The sequence below is a fragment of the Corythoichthys intestinalis genome, chromosome 13 (assembly GCF_030265065.1).
Source record: "Corythoichthys intestinalis isolate RoL2023-P3 chromosome 13, ASM3026506v1, whole genome shotgun sequence".
NCBI classification, from domain to species: domain Eukaryota; kingdom Metazoa; phylum Chordata; class Actinopteri; order Syngnathiformes; family Syngnathidae; genus Corythoichthys; species Corythoichthys intestinalis.
The window spans coordinates 41,060,700-41,079,555 of NC_080407.1; the positions used below are offsets into that span (position 1 = coordinate 41,060,700).

At 44.0% G+C, this 18,856-nt stretch overlaps 3 protein-coding genes across 3 annotated transcripts in view; 2 read left to right on the forward strand and 1 right to left on the reverse strand.

The window, feature by feature from the left end:
* The window catches only part of LOC130928961 (zinc finger protein OZF-like), a 60,285-nt gene extending 53,244 nt beyond the window's left edge, over positions 1-7,041 (forward strand). The window contains exon 3 of the mRNA XM_057855814.1: positions 6,956-7,041. Coding sequence (XP_057711797.1) covers positions 6,956-6,978 — 23 coding nt within the window. The 3' untranslated portion in view covers positions 6,979-7,041. The remainder of the gene's footprint in view (positions 1-6,955) is intronic.
* The window catches only part of LOC130928941 (gastrula zinc finger protein XlCGF26.1-like), a 35,130-nt gene that overhangs the window by 7,195 nt on the left and 9,079 nt on the right, over positions 1-18,856 (reverse strand). The window contains exon 2 of the mRNA XM_057855776.1: positions 6,881-6,997. Within this exon, the coding sequence (XP_057711759.1) occupies positions 6,881-6,997 (117 nt within the window). The remainder of the gene's footprint in view (positions 1-6,880; positions 6,998-18,856) is intronic.
* LOC130928970 (zinc finger BED domain-containing protein 4-like) lies at positions 8,306-18,841 on the forward strand. The gene is made up of 7 exons (XM_057855823.1): positions 8,306-8,535; positions 8,662-8,857; positions 14,477-14,571; positions 14,748-14,892; positions 15,124-15,355; positions 15,440-15,559; positions 18,379-18,841. Exons 1-7 carry the CDS (start codon positions 8,442-8,444, stop codon positions 18,676-18,678), a joined length of 1,182 nt encoding a protein of 393 aa, XP_057711806.1. The 5' UTR covers positions 8,306-8,441; the 3' UTR covers positions 18,679-18,841.

Genomic DNA, 18,856 nt, shown 5'->3' on the forward strand with positions numbered 1-18,856 from the left:
ATTGTTCCATATGCTACATATGGTAGGCTACCTAACTACTGGGGCCACAATTAGCAGTTTTTGTCACTGCGGAGAAAAAGTTACATATTCATCTGCTTGATGTGTGATGGCACGGTGTGGATTCTCTGTTAAGCTTGTTCAGACAGAATATTAATTTAAAATGAATAAAAACTAAATACTATTGAATATGTTGAAGCGGTATGCAATGTTAAGAGTCTTGGTAGCTGTAGGCGCACTATCCTAGACCCCTCACTATCCACTCGCGGGGCCCTGCGCTTGTCAGTGACGTTCCTTATTCTCACTATATGATTATACAACTTTAACATTTGTTAGTAATACACTCTGTGTGTAGTATCATCCATCACTTTTCCTTTTTAAATGGGGACTTATAAGCGAACGCAAGAAGTAACAACGGGAACATTTTTAAACGGGCATTTCACGGGAGAGCATTTCGACTCCTCGGCCAATCATATAGCGAGAGCGAGTGGATAGTGAGGGGACCGCGCGCGGCTCTTAAGTGTCTCTGTCACGTGACTGTCGTAGCCGGTAACGCGCTCGGCCAAATGGACACACAAGTACGGAAGGTGAATTATGCCAAACAAAGGGTCACCACAATGTCATTATCATCATTTTAAAAATTTAATTGACGGGTAAAAATAGATTATGACCGGATTTTTATGACCCTGTCAGTCAAAATGATAGACAACGAAAAAGTCTAGCGCAACCTCTGCTCTACAGCGCTATGTTTTCACAGATCAAATAACGCCTGTACGTAAGACACGTTAGCCACGCATCGACTGTGGTCTCAATAGAAACCTAGCCCTCCGCAGGGCTAACATTACGTGGGCGAGTGACAGTAACTTAATCTTATTTATTAACGCTGAGAATTGTAATGCTTTTAGATGGCGGCTGTTTTACTAACACCGCTGACTGTCATTTCGCATCTAGTTCAACATACATGTGATATCTATGAGACGCATCAGATGCTACCTACCACATCATGCGGGCTAGTTTTTAGCAACGTCGGCGTAGTTTGGAGCGGCTGTCGGCTGCAGAAAGGTTTTTTATAGTTTTTAATTGCTTCTTCCTCTACGCACGTGACATCAGCGCGTTGTCCCGCATTAAAAGTAGTCCGGGCAAAACGTGATGCTTAGAGCTGGCAAAATTAAACGATTCCTCGAGGTGAATAAAATTACTTGGATTAGTTTTTAAACTCGAGTTACCCAAGTATTCGTTTCAGCTCTAATTTTAACATTCTATTCATGTTCCAATTTGCAAATATGTTCTGAAAAATAAAAAACATCCAGTTCAATGGAAAAAAAAAAAAAATGTAACCCATTTTTTCAAAATAACTTATTTTGGAGCTATAATTGAAATACCGTGATACCACAGTGTTTTTGCTCACGGCAATGCCTATTATGGACATTACAATACACAATGAATACAGGTCAGCCGACTATTTTTACGATTAGTCAACTAAGCTAATAATCCCCCGTCCCCCGTCCTTTTGTTAAAAACTAATCTAGTAATGAAATTTTTGATGACACTTATTGATTCACAAAAATAATTTGGAACGCTTAAATTCTTTATTAAAGTACAAATAAAAATGTAAATAACAACAATAGATCACAAATAAACAATGAGGTCAAATGATCATAACATTAACTAGTGCAAAACAATGTAATAGACATGTCCTTATCCAATATTTGGATTGGATCGGACGCCGAAATGGGCAAAAAAAAAGCGCATCGGTATCGGATAGGCCGACACGGAAAAATTCCGATCCAGACTTCGAATCCAGTTTTTGTGAAAATCCGGTCCGGGTTTTCCAGCGCACCGATTTAAATAATCCATTCCAGTTTTTGCTTCGGTTTCCCTAAAATCCAGTCCGCATTTTACGGCACACCTTCAACACATTACATTTACATTACCGTCTCTCAATTCACCGAGAGACTTTATCGGTAGAAATGTCAGCTGTGTGGGATCATTTCACCTTAAAGGACGACAAAGACGAAGAGGCAGAGTGCAACATATCCCACAATAAAGTCAAGCGTAGTGGTAAAGCTGTAAGAAGTTTTATTACAACCAACCTAATCAAGCATTTAGCGAAATACCACCACAAAAAATATGAGGAGTATGTTAAGAAAACTGAAGACAAAAAGAAAGGTCCTACGCAACTAACACTGGCAGAAACTTTTGCTATGCATGACAAACTGGCACTCGACAGTCCCAAAGCCCAGGGAATAACAAGAGTCATTGCCGAAGAATTCATTCTGGATGACGTGCCATTATCTCTCCTGAGTAAAGACGCACCATCCAACACTTTTATGCTGCATTCCAGAGAAGTGGGAAGTCGGATTTATCCCACTCGGATGGTACCAGTTCCGACCTCAAAGTGTTCCAAGCAAATGTAAACAACAAAGATGGCTGATCGCGACGAGGTGTGTTTTATTTTGGCCATCCAAAGACATTTGACCTCCAGCGAACCTGCCTTCCTATAAGCGATCAAATAGTACAGGAAAAACGACGGCTGAGTTATTGCCCACACTGTAAACTGTTACATCCTTTGCTGATCGTCAATATAAAAACAGCACAACAAAGATATTTCACTGTATGAGAAAAAATACATGGCGTCCCAAATAAACTTGATTTACTTCATTATTGAGTTATCATTCAATATGTTTTCTTGAGCGCCATTTTGTCCAGTGACGTCAGATTGAAACAACTTGGAAGTCGGGGTAGTTATTTTTTCTCCCACTTCGCGACTTGGACCTCCCAGTTCGAGTGGCGTTCCAATGATATTTTCCTAGTCGGAGGTCGGAAAAGTCCGACATCCCACTTTTCTGGAACGCAGCATTAGAACCACGGTACAACATGCCCAGACGTCATTACATCCTTCAGCGATTCGGCCGTGGAAGATTCGAGAACAATTCACAAACATCCAAATTCCGATTATTGAAATATGTCAAGTAAAGCAGAACTAATACACAGCGCGGTCTTCGGGACGCAATGCCGTCCATCATGTTTGTCTAATAGATATCATATGAATATCGAACTAGATGCAAAATGACAGACTCGACACCTTTAGCAACACGTGCATTAAAAACTACGTGCGTTAGTAAACAGCCACCATCTTAAAGCAGGAGACTTCCCTTGTAGGCTGTTGTAGTGAACCTTCCAAGCGAACGTAATTAACTTTTTATCTAAAATACTCCTAAATCGGCAAAATCTTGACTTGAATCTATCTTCAAAACAGTTTTAAAACTTTCACATGTCAAAAGTAGACAGAAGGGAAATTATGGAATAACGGGAGCAATTTTAATACTTTAACAGTTGATTCGCAAAATTAAATGAATTGAATGTAGTTTAAAGCTGCTGACACAGAATGGGGAATTGAGTATTTTATTTACTGTTTTAAAATGTTAACTTGATTCTGAAATAATCGTTTATTTAAACCTGAGAGGCTTTTTATACAATTATTGTAACTAATGCACGAAAAATTAAAAGCATCTAATAGCTTTGAGAGGCTTTTTATACAATTATTGTAACTAATGCACGAAAAATTAAAAGCATCTAATAGCTTGGGGGGTTTGTGGGATTTTCCACTGACAGTTTACAAAATTATTTGCACGTTTTACTGACTGACTATGCCATTTCTGTTGTTATTTATAATGTTTTGTGTTTGTAACTGAATAAACAGGTCAGTTTGTTGTTACCTACCGTTGTGTGTTATTCAAACTCCCCTAATTCAGCTGGCTAGTTGTTATCAAGAGTACTAAAACCCTTTTCAACATGAGTCTGACAACTAAGTAAAGAGGCTAAATAACTTTAAACTTTAATACATGCTCAGATAGGCCGGTATCGGTATCGGCCAGTATCGGATCGGAAGTGCAAAACAATATCGGTATCGGATTGGAAGTGCAAAAACCTGGATCGGGACATCAAAAGTGTCCATGTAAACATACCCAGTGTTATGGTTGGCATCCATTGCGATCTGGAAGCCGAACGCGTCCCTTCTCAAGTTGTCATGGTTTTTTATTTTTTTCCCCAATTGTCTTTTTTTTCCTTTTTGATGAATGGACAAAAGAAGAGACCGAAGGCTAGAGCAGTAACAACCGTCAGGACTTTTTGCAAGCCAAACGTTGAAGATTAAAGAAAAATTTAAGCAGAATAGCCGATTCCGGTTAGCTACTCTGGCCGAACTTCGTGGCAGTTGTTTTGACGAACTTTGTGGAGTTGATGAAGAGACTCTGCTTAAAGCAGTGGCACTAGCCCTGCGCTGTTAGCACTGTTTGCTTGCTGGCTTACGCCAATAGAATACGGCAACAGATTTAGTTTAAGTCAGTACTTCTCAAAAAGGGGCAGCCTTGGAGAACATGCTTTTTTGCCGTAGGAAAATAAAGTGTAATTGCACATCCACTCAGTGGGTGGCAGTGGCACTCTTATTTTCACAGGGTGCACTGTATTTTTGAACCAAACAAGAGCACACAGCAAAGAGCACTGGAGATATGAAGCGCTAAGACGAGGAAATATGACTAAGCGTGTGTAGCGTTTGGCTTTGACTTTTAATACAGTGGGAGCCGAGGAAACAGCAGTTTGTTTACGGTGTTTACAAGTGTTTGCAGCAGACACCAGAAAGCCTGATCAATTAAGGTGTCACATAAAGACAGAGCCCGATCACATTGATAAGCCGCTTGATTGAATTGATTGAATATTGCCTACAATCGTCCCGATTTGTCAGTAAACTGACGAGCACTGTTAGCATCATACAAGGCGGCATACCAAGTTGCTCAGTGCTAAATAACCCCACACCATAGCCCAGGAGCTGATAAAAAATAAAAACAGTCCACTGACACTGTCGTTTTTGTTCTATTAGTTTTTTATTTTTCGGTCAATCTGTTTGGCATATTGTACTCATGAGTTAATGTTGCTGATCAATTTGAATCTATTTTTATTCATTGATTTATTATATTATATTATATTGATTTTATATTTTCTCAGTGTCAAACGATCAAAAACATGTACCTTGAATCAATGTTCCCTCCAAGCTGTGTGCGTGCACAATCGCGTACTGCTTGAACATACTCTGCGCACAAGAAAATCTATGCAGCGAACGAAACAAAATTTAACATGAAACGTATTGTAGAGTCACTACATTACGTTATTTTTTTCTCCGTTCGGATTTTGTCACCGTTTCGGCAAACGGCGTTACTACGTTGGTTAAATGACGCGAGAAAAGTCGGAGACACTGAGAGAGAAGAGTGTTGTGACGATGTAGCAAACGTGATGTTAGGCTGACTGTAGCCGACAGCCTGCAATCTATGCCTATATATCAAATGCTTATAGAACTACATGCGAAATGACAGACGGTGGCGTTAATAAACAGCTGCCATTTTGAAGCAGTAGACTTCTCAGAAAGGCTCTGCTGTAGTGAACCTTCCTAGCGAACTTCAACTATTTATCTAAAATGCTCATAAATCGGCAAAATCTTGACTTGAATTTATCTTTAAATGATGAAACAGTTTGAAAACTTGTGTCTGTTGAAAGTAGACACAAGGGAACTAATGCATAAACGGTAGAAATTATTACAACTTTAACAGTTGATTCACAACATTTAACGATTTCCAAACATAGCAAAGGTTACTATGTTTTGTTTTTTTAAATGGAAAAAAAAAAAAAACAGAAAGGTAACACCAGTTCCTTTGCCAAGTAACTAATTACTCTTACCCTCAGGTAACTGAGTTACTAACTCAATTACTTTTTGGGAGGAATAATTTGTAACTAATTACTTTAAAAAAAAAAAAATAATAACAACACTGGTCATAAAGACGAAGTCTGCAGAATAAAAAGTGACGAAAGCGGAGATTTCATTCTGCCAATTTGTTGCCGAACACAATTTGCCTGCAACTATTGCTGATCACTTCTCAGAATTAGCAAAATAAATGTTCCCTGACGCAAACATTGCATCGGTAAGTTAATTTTATCAATTGACCTTTTTCATTTATAATTGGACACACTAACGAACTACCTTCAAGTCAAACTGAATTGCGAGCTGAAGTGCCATGAAGTGCAGCCATCAAGACATGATAGAAATTGCCAAAAGTGCTACATACAATTATAACAAAAGTCACTGTTAAATTTTAGTAACCATGATGTAGCTGAAGATATTGTTCTTTGATTGCACCAGGTTATATGTTACAATATTACCAATAAATTTATAGTATTTAAAAAATTGAGTTTTATTTTTGTTTCATATTGCGCGCTATATACAACGTTGTAAGATTAGTCACCATTTTGTAAGGGCATATGTCACTATTTTTAAGATTGCTAACGGCCTCGGGTTGACAGGTATGCGTATAGTAGAATTAATTTTAGAGACAAATTATACTTTTTACAGTGGCGGCAGAGAGTTGGGGGAGTGGGGCAAATGCTTACAATTGCCTGGGGGTGCATAAAAGAAAATAATTGAGAAGCACTGGTCAACGTAAACAAAGGTGTATCATGCATGAATAAATGTTCCACTTGATTTGGTGTGGTTGGAGTGACCAGGTATTTGCCATCAGTATGTTTTACACAGTGTTACGCTCTTGTTTGCTCTACTCAGTGTATGTGTTTTATCCTGGTAATTGCAAGTAATATATATACATGATACAATTACTTCAAATTTGTTTCAATTGAAAGAAATCTTTTAATCTGCAAACAATATTCAAGTCGATGCCGTGCCGAAACCCTTATGTCGGTTAACGAGTCCATTGCACAGCTACTAAGTATGCAAAGCCACAATATAAGACAAATTCCGCATTTCCGCACCTATGAGAAGGTACCATGTTTAATTTCTGGTTCATCTGAAGAAGAAAAAAAAAGTCATGCTTAGAATGACCTTGAATGGGTATGGACTCTTCCTCATCCTTCATGTATGGTGACTCTTCCTCCCCCTCCTTCTTGATGCATGCAGACTCCTGGTGCGCCGGACGATGAGCTTGGGTGACATTCAGATCTGCAAGACCACAAACACACGGGCCAATCTTATTTCCTTATTTGCCATCTTGTGTTCCCAAAGTTGTTTTCTGTTGGAGAAAATTCCTCCTTGCCAATTTTTTGTTGATTAATATTTTGTGGTCATCCAATCCAACAGAAAGGTAATTCAAAGTGCTTGACATTACACCCAGATAGCAGACACTGAATAAAAAGTAGATTTTCCATCAAAATCATCAGAATGGTTGACATCGAAATTTTCGACAATAACCAATGTTGAATCAATAACACATGACAGTGACGTTGAAACAACGCTGTTTTATGGTGTGTCACGCAATGGTTGGGGTTAGCATTGTTTTATAGTTGATGAACTAATGTTGACAAAAAGTTGATTTATGAGGTACCGGGAAATATGATTAAAAAGTCATCGAATTATGGATGAGCAGTGGTTTTGGTTGAAAAATAGTTGTGATCTTGGTTGACCGGAAAGACAGCGAATCACCTCGGACAAACTCCACTTGAAACGCCTCATTTAAAGGGCAACTAAAGACCTTTCCGGATTACGGTGTCATTTTACGAATATTAATTTAGGATGAGTTCGTCAAAACAACCATGACATTATCAACACGTTATTCCAAGGATAATTTGTGTTTTTTAGTTTTTTTGCACTCCGTTAATGGTCCCTTCGCAAACCCGGAAGTGTGACGTAGATTCCTCGACGCAACAGAGAAGACTATCCACTGCTAGCATAGCAGCAATATCGATGTCAGTGATATTTCCACCAAAGGTAACCATTCAGGATCACTCTTTTGTGACGCTACCGATGGCAAAGGCTCCCAGGAAAGATGAACTACAATTAATCCCTACATGTTTGAACCTGACGCGTCAGATGACGGCGATTTACTTGACACAGCAGATGGCGTCATGACGCCAATTGACAGCTCGACACTTCACGAACGGGAGAGTGAGGGGTAAGCCTAAATCCAGCATCGTGATTTTTTTTTATTAGAGAGAATGCGATTACATGGTTGTATATTTTTCCATGCTCTCCACTAGGGTTGGGCATCGAACATCGAGCATCGATTGGACCCGGTTCTAACACGCCGATGGTCACTGAACCGTTCGAATTTTTAGATTTCGGTCCTACATTTCGATGCCCTGGCCGCCACTGCAGAAAAAAAAAAAAAAAACGTGAAGAAGCCACATGAAGGGGGAAAGACACCGCGAAGAAGAATCCACAAGGAGGGCGAAAAAAACGTGAAGAAGAAGCAACATGAACCGGAAAAAAACTAAGAAGAAGCAACGTATAAGCACGTGTTTTTTCATTGCAACGTGATTACAACCATGGACACGACGCGGCGACGCTCAAAAGTTTGGCTTGACTTCACCAAAAAAAAAAAGACCAGTCAGCTCAGTGCAACATTTGCAATGTAGCTATATCATGCAAAGGTGGCTGCACAACCAATATGATAAAACACCTCCGGCTTCATCGAATACAAGTCACTGAGTGCCGTGTATTTGAGTCACTGAGCCAGGCTTCCTCTAACCAGTCAGAACAAGGTGAGTACAACAATAAATTACGTCTGTCTCCTGCTGTAATTCAGGAGGCAGACAAATTATACTGTTGTTAATGCGGCTGGTCAACTCAAATATCAAGCTAATGTTGGACCGTTTACTGTTTTTTAGACACTCGACCTGACGTTAGCATTAATGCTAACAGTAGCCAGGCAGTTGACCAGACTCCGCAATGTGCTAGTCCGTTCACCATCGCAGCCAGAGGACAGATGTCGGCGCAACAAATTGAAGAGTGTCACAGAAAAGTTACAGCATATTTCGTGAAAAGGCTGCATCCCTTTTCAGATGTGGAGTCACCAACCTTTAGGTTAGTTAAGCAATAATTATTGTGGGAGCCTAAATAATGGTTTAGTGAATAATCATGTTGTGATTTGTTTGGTTTCCAAAAACATGCTTGACGACGTATGCTGAAGGATTTGTGTGTGCGAAGTGCGAACAGAATGCGCTAAGGCATAATCATGAGGAAGAGAGCCACACGTTTTGAGCTCTCAATCGATCCCTATAACGTTATGTTTTAACGCTCAAAGTGGGTAATTTCCACCGTGCGTGTGAGGAGAACTGCATATATGTTACATATATGTATATACGGTTGTAGGTTCCAAATCGTAAAAAGCCCCAGGTCGACGCTCTCTTCGTCGCTCGTTCTCCTCCTCACATGCACGCTAGAAATTATCTGCGTAACGTTAAAACATAACGTTATAGAGGGAGAGAGGTCAAAACATTGTGTGGCTCTCTTCCTCATTATTATGCCTTAGCGCATTCTGTTTGCACTTCGCACACAGATCTTTCAGCATACGTCGTCAAGCATGATGTCAAAAGCTTGTTTTATGAAACTACACAAATCACAATTAACATATACCGCTCACAAAAATTAAAGGAACAAAGTGCAAAGTGTATATGTACACATTTTTGAAAATGTGGATTATACACTGCACACAAACATTGGAACAAAGTGTTCCTTTAATTTTTGTGAGCGGTGCTCACAAAAATTAAAGGCTCACTGAGCGGTGTATAAAAATGTATATTGTGGCGAGTTAGGAAAGGAGTCGCAGGCGGAGTATCAAACAAAGGCGCTAAATCGCGTTGTTTATTTAACATTGGTCCAGCAACAAATATTAGCCATATCACTGTGACATGCTAGCCGCGGGAGAACCCCAACTTCCGGTTGTTCCCTCAACAAAATAAGTCCACCCGGAAACCACGCAACGCACCAACATAAGTTCCGCCGGTGAATTCTGTTAACACTCGCTACATATGCCCCCCCAGAATTCACCCATAGACAAAATCCGACCGACGGGGAGGAATAATACGCCGACCCCTGCGAGAACAAGAAAAAGGAGCAGAGGAAGGCAAGGAACCCGAGACCGAACAGTCCCCACGAATGTCAAAAGAGGACGCAGCAGGGCGGGACCCCGGCGGACGGCCACGTCGAGGGGCCCGGCCCAACTCCACCGGACTGGCCACGTCCACATGCGCAGGCTTAACTCTGTCCACGGACACAGACTCCGGTCTGCCGCCCACGTCCACGACCAACGTCTTGTCATCAAAACGAAGCACCCGAAACGGCCCGTCGTACGGAGGGCGCAAGGGACCACGATGGGCGTCGTGGCGAACGAAGACAAACTTGGCCGAGCGCAGACTGGACGGCATGTGAGAAACAGGAGAACCATGCTGGGACGTGGGAACGGGGGCGAACAACCTGGCAGCGTCCTGCAATGAAGAGCGCAGTTTGGCAGGAGACCAGGGAACAGTAGGCTCAGGGATGAACTCCCCCGGCACCTTCAGCACCTGGCCATAAACGAGCTCAGCAGAAGAGCATTGAAGGTCCTCCTTGGGGGCCGTCCTAAGCCCCAGCATGACCCAGGGAAGCTTGTCGACCCAATTACAGTCAGTCAAAGCCGCGCGCAAAGCGGCCTTCATCGAGCGGTGAAACCTCTCGCACAGCCCGTTAGCTTGTGGGTGGTACGCCGTCGTACGGTGTAGTTTGACCCCTAGGCCAGTGGCAACAGAGTTCCAGAGCTCTGAGGTGAACTGGGAACCCCTGTCAGAAGAGAGGTCAGCAGGGGGGCCAAAACGAGCAACCCACGTACTAACGAACGCCCGGGCCACTTCGGACGATGACGTGGAAACTAGGGGGACTGCTTCAGGCCAGCGAGTCGTTCTATCCACCATCGTCAGGAGGTAGCAGAATCCCTGCGACGGGGGAAGCGGACCCACCAGGTCGATGTTTACGTGGTCGAATTTCCTCAGCGGAACGACAAAAGGCGCCAACGGGGCCTTGGTGTGGCGGTGCACCTTAGCACGTTGACAGGCCACACAAGACTCGACCCAAACGCGCACGTCCTTCTTCAACCCCCTCCACACGAACTTCTGAGCCACCAACCGCACAGAAGCCTTCCTGCCGGGGTGCGAGAGGCCATGGACAGCGTCAAAAACGGCCCGGCGCCAGCCAAGCGGGACCAAAGGTCTCGGCCAGCCCATAGAGGTGTCACACCACAGTCTGGTGCCGGAGTCACCGACCGCAACCTCCTCCAGATGCAGGCCGTTGTCAGAGTCTCTGAGGAGCTGAGTGTCACGATCGGAGGCCTGATCCGCTCCCATGCCAGCGAAATCCAGTCCCAGCTGCACAGTGTTGACGGCGGCCCTGGAGAGACAGTCAGCAACCACATTTGATTTACCTGCGATGTGGCGAATGTCCGTAGTGAACTCTGAGATGAATGACAGCTGGCGTTGCTGGCGGGCGGACCAGGGTTCGGCGACCTTAGACAAGGAGAACGTGAGCGGCTTGTGGTCGACGAAAACCGTGAAGGCACGCCCTTCCAGGAGGAACCGAAAATGGCGGATTGCTAACCAAACAGCTAACAGCTCCCTGTCGAACGTGCTGTACTTGCGTTCCCTGGGGACGAGCTGCCGGCTGAAAAAGGCGAGAGGTTGCCACTCGCCGCCGACCTGCTGCTCCAAAACGGCGCCAACAGCAAAGTCGGATGCGTCGGTAGTGAGGGCGACCGGAGCCCCAGGGCATGGATGAACCAGCATGGCCGCCTGGCACAGAGCTGCTTTCGTGTCTTCAAAGGCTGCAATTCTCTCAGACGACCAGTCGACTGCGTGGTCAGGAGCCACATTTTTGAGGGCCGCATACAAAGGGTGCATGATGTGGGCAGCACGGCGGATGAATCTGTGGTAGAAGGTCACCATCCCGAGGAACTCTCTGAGACCACGGGCGGTACGAGGTCGAGGGAATGCGGAAACAGCCTCCACCTTCGACAAAAGGGGGGCGGCGCCGTCCTTGGTGATGAGGTGGCCAAGGAACTGGATCGAAGGCACACCAAAAACGCATTTAGACGGGTTAATGATCAGGCCGTGATGGCTGAGGCGCGTGAAGAGCTCGCGCAGGTGAAGCAGGTGCTCCGCCTCGGAGGAGCTGGCGACGAGGACGTCGTCCAAATATACAAATGCGAAAGCTAAGTTTCTGAGCACCGAGTCCATCAGCCGTTGGAACGACTGGGCAGCATTTTTCAGGCCGAACGGCATCCTGAGGAACTCGAACAGTCCGAAAGGAGTAATCACTGCAGTCTTAGGAACATCCGCAGGTAGCACAGGGACTTGATGGTAGCCCCGCACAAGGTCCACTTTGGAAAAAACCACTTTACCAGCTAGGTGAGCAGAGAAGTCCTGAATGTGTGGGACTGGGTAGCGGTCAGGCGTGGTTGCGTCGTTGAGGCGCCTATAGTCCCCGCACGGACGCCAGCCACCGTCAGGTTTCGGGACCATGTGGAGTGGTGAGGCCCAGGGGCTGTCCGAACGGCGAATGATGCCGAGACGTTCCATGTTGTCAAATTCAGATTTGGCGGCCGCCAACCTATCTGGGTTGAGACGTCGGGCCCTTGCGTGGATGGGGGGCCCATTGGTCTCGATATGGTGCTCAACCCCGTGCTTGGTCGTGGACGCCGAAAAGGTGGGTTTCGTCAGGCCGGGGAACTCACGGAGGAGCTGTTGATAAACGTCCTCAGAAAGTGAGCTGCTGAGACCCCTAAATGACCCCACGTCGCGAACACATGCGAATGAGGAAAAATTCAAAGCATCCACCAGGCGGCCATTTTTAACGTCGACGAGCAATCCATGAGCACACAGGAAATCAGCACCAAGAAGGGGAAAGGAGATGTCAGCAGTAACAAAGTCCCACGAGAATCGTTGACCCCCAAAACATAACTCCACGGACTTGGTGCCGTACGTCCGGATGGGAGCGCCGTTGGCAGAAGACAAGGGTGGGCCGTACACCCCGCCGGCGGCGTCGTCCGCAGAGGCCGGCAAGACACTCCTCTGGGCGCCGGTGTCACAAAGGAATTTGCGTCCCGAGAGGGCGTCTTGGATGAACAGCAGCCTACCCCTCGCGCCTGCACTCACGGCCGCAACTGAGCGCAGGCACTGGGGTTTTCCGACACGTAAGTGCAAGGGGAGTGGCATTTCTTAGCTCTCGGACCGAAACGTGCATGGAAGTAACACCAACCCGCTTTTGACCGGCTGTCAGTGGCAGCACGCACACTAGTAGATGGAGGTAAGGCAGCTGGCGTGGAGAAGGTGCGAGTCGGGGCCAACACCTCATGAGCGAAACGATGTGTGGCCAGGAAGAACCGGTCAGCCTCCTCCGCCAGAGCCCGAGGCTCAGTAATAGGTGTATTAGCGAGAGCTGTTTGGACGTGCGGCGGCAAATGACGAAGGAACAGCTCAATGAAAAGGAAGTTAGGTTCTTCCGAACCAAGCAGGTTAAGCATCCTCTCCATGAGCTCGGATGGCTTACTGTCCCCAAGGCCCGGAATAGTGAGGAGGCGCCGAGCACGTTCGGACCGTGACAGCTCAAAAATCTTGAGCAGGTATGTCTTGAGGCCAGCATATTTATCCAGTTCAGGCGGGGAAGTGATAAAACTCACAGCTCTGGCGGCAGTAGAACTACTAAGTGCAGACACAACGTGGTAATAACGCGTGGCGTCGTCAGTAATTCCGCGGAGGGCGAACTGAGCCTCCGCTTGAGCGAACCATGTGGCCGCGGCCGATTCCCAAAACTTCGGTAGCTTCAGAATGGAAGCGTTCGCCATGTTGTTAAAGTCAATGAAAAGTCCAGCCTCGGAAACTTCGGCGAGACGAACGTCGGGGTCACCACTGTGGCGAGTTAGGAAAGGAGTCGCAGGCGGAGTATCAAACAAAGGCGCTAAACCGCGTTGTTTATTTAACATTGGTCCAGCAACAAATATTAGCCATATCACTGTGACATGCTAGCCGCGGGAGAACCCCAACTTCCGGTTGTTCCCTCAACAAAATAAGTCCACCCGGAAACCACGCAACGCACCAACATAAGTTCCGCCGGTGAATTCTGTTAACACTCGCTACAATATAATACAATGTAATATAATGTATTGCTAATCAATAATCTGCCTTAAACAAACGTAACAGTGACATTGTATATTAATATTTTGCATGGACATGATGAAAGCTATCAACCCGAAGTACACACCTCCCACCAGGGATACCTTGGCGAATAAATTAATCCCATCGTGGTATGAAGTCGAGAAGGCCAATGTAATTACAGAGCTCGGTGACGCTGTATCTGTTGCGCTCACATGTGATGGCTGGAGTAGCATTGCGCAGGACCACTACCTTACCATCACAGCACATTATATAGTGGAGGGCAAAATGCAGCAAAAAATGTTAAAAACAAAAGCTGTGTAAAAAGCTCAGACAGGTTGTGTTGTGACAGAGGAAATAGGGGACATTCTGTCAGAGTTTGGCATTTCAGACAAAATCGTGGCAACCACTGTTGATAATGCTGCCAATATGGACGTGTCTATAAAGCGGCTGCATGTTTTGAAACTGTGCTGCTTTGCCCACACACTCAATCTAGCAGCACAAAGTTTATACTCCCTGAATGCAGTGATCAGTGGGTGGCCAAGATCCGAACTGTTGTTGTCTGGATGAAGAGGCGCTCGATGGCCAAAGTGGTTCTCCGGGAAAAACAACAACTTCTCAGTAAGAAACAACAAGTCCACTTCATATGTAATGACTTAAATTTGTGATCATAATCATGGTCAAAGAATATAGTAGACTACTACATTCTTTGACATATTATTTTAATAGTTACTGTTTTTTTTCTTGGATGGAAATTTTTTGCTAAATTTTTGAAAATATTTCTTTGTTTTTATCAGAAATGCCCCAACACTCACTCATACTTGATGTGAGAACGCGATGGAATTCTGTTTATCTAATGCTGGAGCGATTTACGGAGCAGTACCCTGCAATCCAAGCAGCCAGCTTGGATCAACGGCTGAGAAAGAATATGGCAAAGGACAGGTACGAGATGGATAAAATGAATAAGATATCTAGTCCTGACATGTGCAGCTTTGAAATAAAAATACTATTACACACAAAATATTAATTCAAAGAGCAATATAAGAGTAAATACACTAAAAAGAGTGATCAAATAGTGAATGAGCTAATTTTGAGAGTGCATATGTTAGATGTTTTGCTGAGAGAAAAAAATTAGAATATTTCTAAGACCGATCGATATGCTCTTTTATACAGGCTTGCTCGGCTAAATGAGGAAGACTTCCGAAAAGCGGAGGATTTCATCAATGTCATGAAGCTTCTGTACACATCAACGATATGCGTGTCTTCAGAGAAGAGCCCCACATGTGGACAGATTCTGCCCATTCTCCACAAGCTCGAAGCACATCTGAGTGTGGAAGAAGGAGACACAGTGTTTATATCAAACCTTAAAAAACAGGTGTGGGCAAACCTGGCCAAGCGCTACCAGGTACGTGACTAAGACAGGCAGCTGGAAAGAAACTGAATAGTGGCTTGACCATACATTTGAAGTATACCTATATGTGTTTTGCAGGACAATGACATCAGGACATTTCTGCAAGTGGCCACTGCATTGGATCCAAGATTCAAGCATAAGGTGGATGACATTGCCTGGGCTGAAATCCTTAGAAAGCTGAAGCTGATGGATGAGCAGGTACAATGTCATTATGCAATGACATTATACTAATGCATAGAGCTGGGAATCTTTGGGCACCTAACGATTCGATTACGATTCAGATGCTCCGATTTGATTCTAAAACGATTATTGATGCACCCCCCCTCCTTTTTTTTTTTTTTTTTTTAAATGTTATGTACATTAGTTCCAAAATTGTTCAAAAATACTCTCAGGCTAAACCAAACTACTATTTCAGTATCAAGTTAACATATAGCAGTAAACAAATATACAAAAATAACAGTAAATAAAAAACTCCAGTCCCCATTCTGTATCAGCAGCTTTACACTGCATTCAATTAATTTAATGTTGTGAATCAACCGTTAAAGTTGTTAAAATTGCTACCGTTAATCCATAATTTCCCTTTTGTCTACTTTCGACATGTGAAAGTTTTAAAACTATTTTAAAGATAGATTCAAGTCAATATTTTACCGATTTAGGAGTATTTTGGATAAAAAGTTAATTAGGTTTGCTTGGAAGGTTCACTACAACAGCCTTACACGGAAGTGTACTACTTTAAGATGGCGGCCGTTTACTACGTCCGCATCTAGCTTTTTGTAGATGTGCTGCTAACGCTACCGCTACCGTAGTGCATCTAGTCCTAAACAAATGATATCTACCGTAACATTATGCAGTGTTTCCCACTAATGGACGAGACTGTGGCGGCCCGCCACAGTCTCGTTTGGGCCCGCCACAGTCTCGTTTGCGCCCCCCCCCCCCCCGAAAAAAAAAAAGATACTAATCAGATGCGTCAGTCAGCCGATTACACAGCTGTAGCCCACTCCACTCTACTACCCGCGCGAGCGAGAGCAGCATTTTAGAGCAGTATTTTATTTATTTATTTATTTATTTAAGAGACGCAAGGGGAACGAGTAGGAAGAATGGGAGAACGAGCGAGATAGCGAGAGATAGCGGTCGCATGTCGTAGCAGCCCGCTGTTATTTTGTTATTGTTTCTGTTTATTATTGTTACCACAATCGAGTGGTTAAGCAAATACAGACTTCTCTCCTTCTTCCCCATATCCGGGGCATTACAATAGTTTCGATCGGACTTTTCGGCGAAAGTGAGCGGTGGACGGAAAGAAAACTTTGATTGAACTTGCGCGGAGAGGCGGGGCCCAAAATAAAGCCTTGCTCTATTTTCAGAGCGTTGGTCACAGTAAAGTATTTATTAGTTCAAGCAGAGTAAAATGATACATATTCACGGTGCAAGAACGTCGTTTCCGTGTCCATCGATTGGTAAGAAAAGGCTGTTTGTACGAGTGACGTGTGGGCGCTCCCGTCGGGGGGACATTTCGCGTGGAGTGGCTATTTTTCGGCACAACACCGACGCGCCAACTTCAGACAATTATGGCTGACGAAAGTTGGATAAATGCGCCCCCCCCACACACACAATTTCGCGAGCTCTGGGACACTCGAAAAATGACTCTCTTACCTCTCCTTGCTAAGTTAATGGTACCTCGATGTGCGTTTGTGTGGAAATTTAGTTAACGAACAACGTGGAAAAAACTATTCACCTTCTCACCGAATCAAGAAAAACTCTTTACACGGCCATTAGAATTCCCCCTGTCCTGTAAATGGGTCAGTTGACAGAAGGACTGTTATTGTTGTGGTAATGTAGTACTTATGAGGGTCAAATAAAAAGAAAAAAGGAGGGCTACGACGGCGGTCTGAAACCCGCGGCTCTTGGGCCGCATGCGGCTCTTTAGTGCTGCTTCGGAGCTTTTTTTTTTTTTTTTTTTTTTAAATGGAAAAAGATGGGGGAGGGAAATATATTTTTTGTTTTAATAGGATTTCTAGGAGGACAAACATGATACAAACATTCTTTCAATTCATTAATATTGTAATGAAGTTAAACTTGTGGTGTCATCGTACAACAGAGTAGTCACATGGTGCGCTATAGGATCCACTGCAGGGAAAATAAACATTTAATCATGAAGGCTAATTATGTATTTCTAGCCAACTTAGTCATTTTTATAGTAGGCTAATATTGCTAGTATTGATAATTATAAGGCTTGTACAAGGCTTTTAATTTTTTGCTGCTCCAGACATACTGTTTCAGTTTTTCTTTGTTTTTTTTTTGGGGGGGGGGGGGGTCAAATATGGCTCTTTTCAACAGTTTGCCAACCCTGAGTCACTACGAGATGTAAGTCGTACTATTGCTACGAGAAAAAAAGTCGCATTATTACATAGGGTAACGTAGCTGTACTCAGCAACGCATTTTACATACATGTACCGTAGCTGAGAGCTATAACATTAGCCTAGCTAATGAAATATTTCAAATATATCGTTGTTATGGTTCTTCTTGGGGGGAAAAAATAATGAAAAAAAAAAAAAAAATCGCCGTGGCATGACATGGTGTGGCTGTCCGACTCCGATGCAGCCCACCACCACAGTTTCAAAAAATCCTATGGTCAGAGACCCTCCCACCACAGTCTCCTAAAATCCTGTGGGAAACACTGATGTGGATGACGTACTTTTGTAGCAGCTTTTCAGCAGCAGTCAGGTATGTTGTGTTTTTTTATCTCGTGGCATGAGTTGAGCTAGAGCCGTGAGTTGAGCATTGGCATTACCCGAGGGGCCGGGTAATGAGAAGCATGATGTTTAGCTACTCTCGCTCCGTTGCTCATTGACCGCGCGGCGCGCTGAGTGTGTTGTACTTCCGCTTTACTTGGCATATTTCAATAATCGGAATTTGGATGTTTGTGAATCGTTCTCGAATATTCCACGGCCGAATCGCGAATAATCTAAGAATCGGAAATTTTGCACACCTCTACTAATGCATCTTGTTTTTTTGTTTAGCAATCACCTGCGTGCAAAATACCCAGAAAGACCCCACTGGAGGAGCTTTTCGCGGAGGAAGAGGCAGAGAGCAAACTTTTACAGCAGAGCTCTATGTCTATCAAAAAACGGGCGGACATTGAGCTAAATATGTACCAGGAAATGCCACCAGCTGTTTTGTCTCAGGACCCTGCTGCATGGTGGTGGAACGAAAGACAGACATTTCCTTTACTGTCAAATCTTGCCTTCTCGTATTTATGCGTTCAAGCTTCGTCAACACCTAGTGAACGTGTGTTCTCCACTACAGGAGACACTATTTGACCGGAACGCTCACGGTTACTGCCTGAGAAGGCCGATATGCTAATTTTCCTGAACAAGAACTGTTTCTGATTTTTTTTTTTTTTCTGTACCCGCCACTCTGCACCAAGTTACCCCATTAGCATATAGCATGATGTAGAATTTGTGTTGTATATAATGTGTCGTCCGTGAGCTTTAGAAA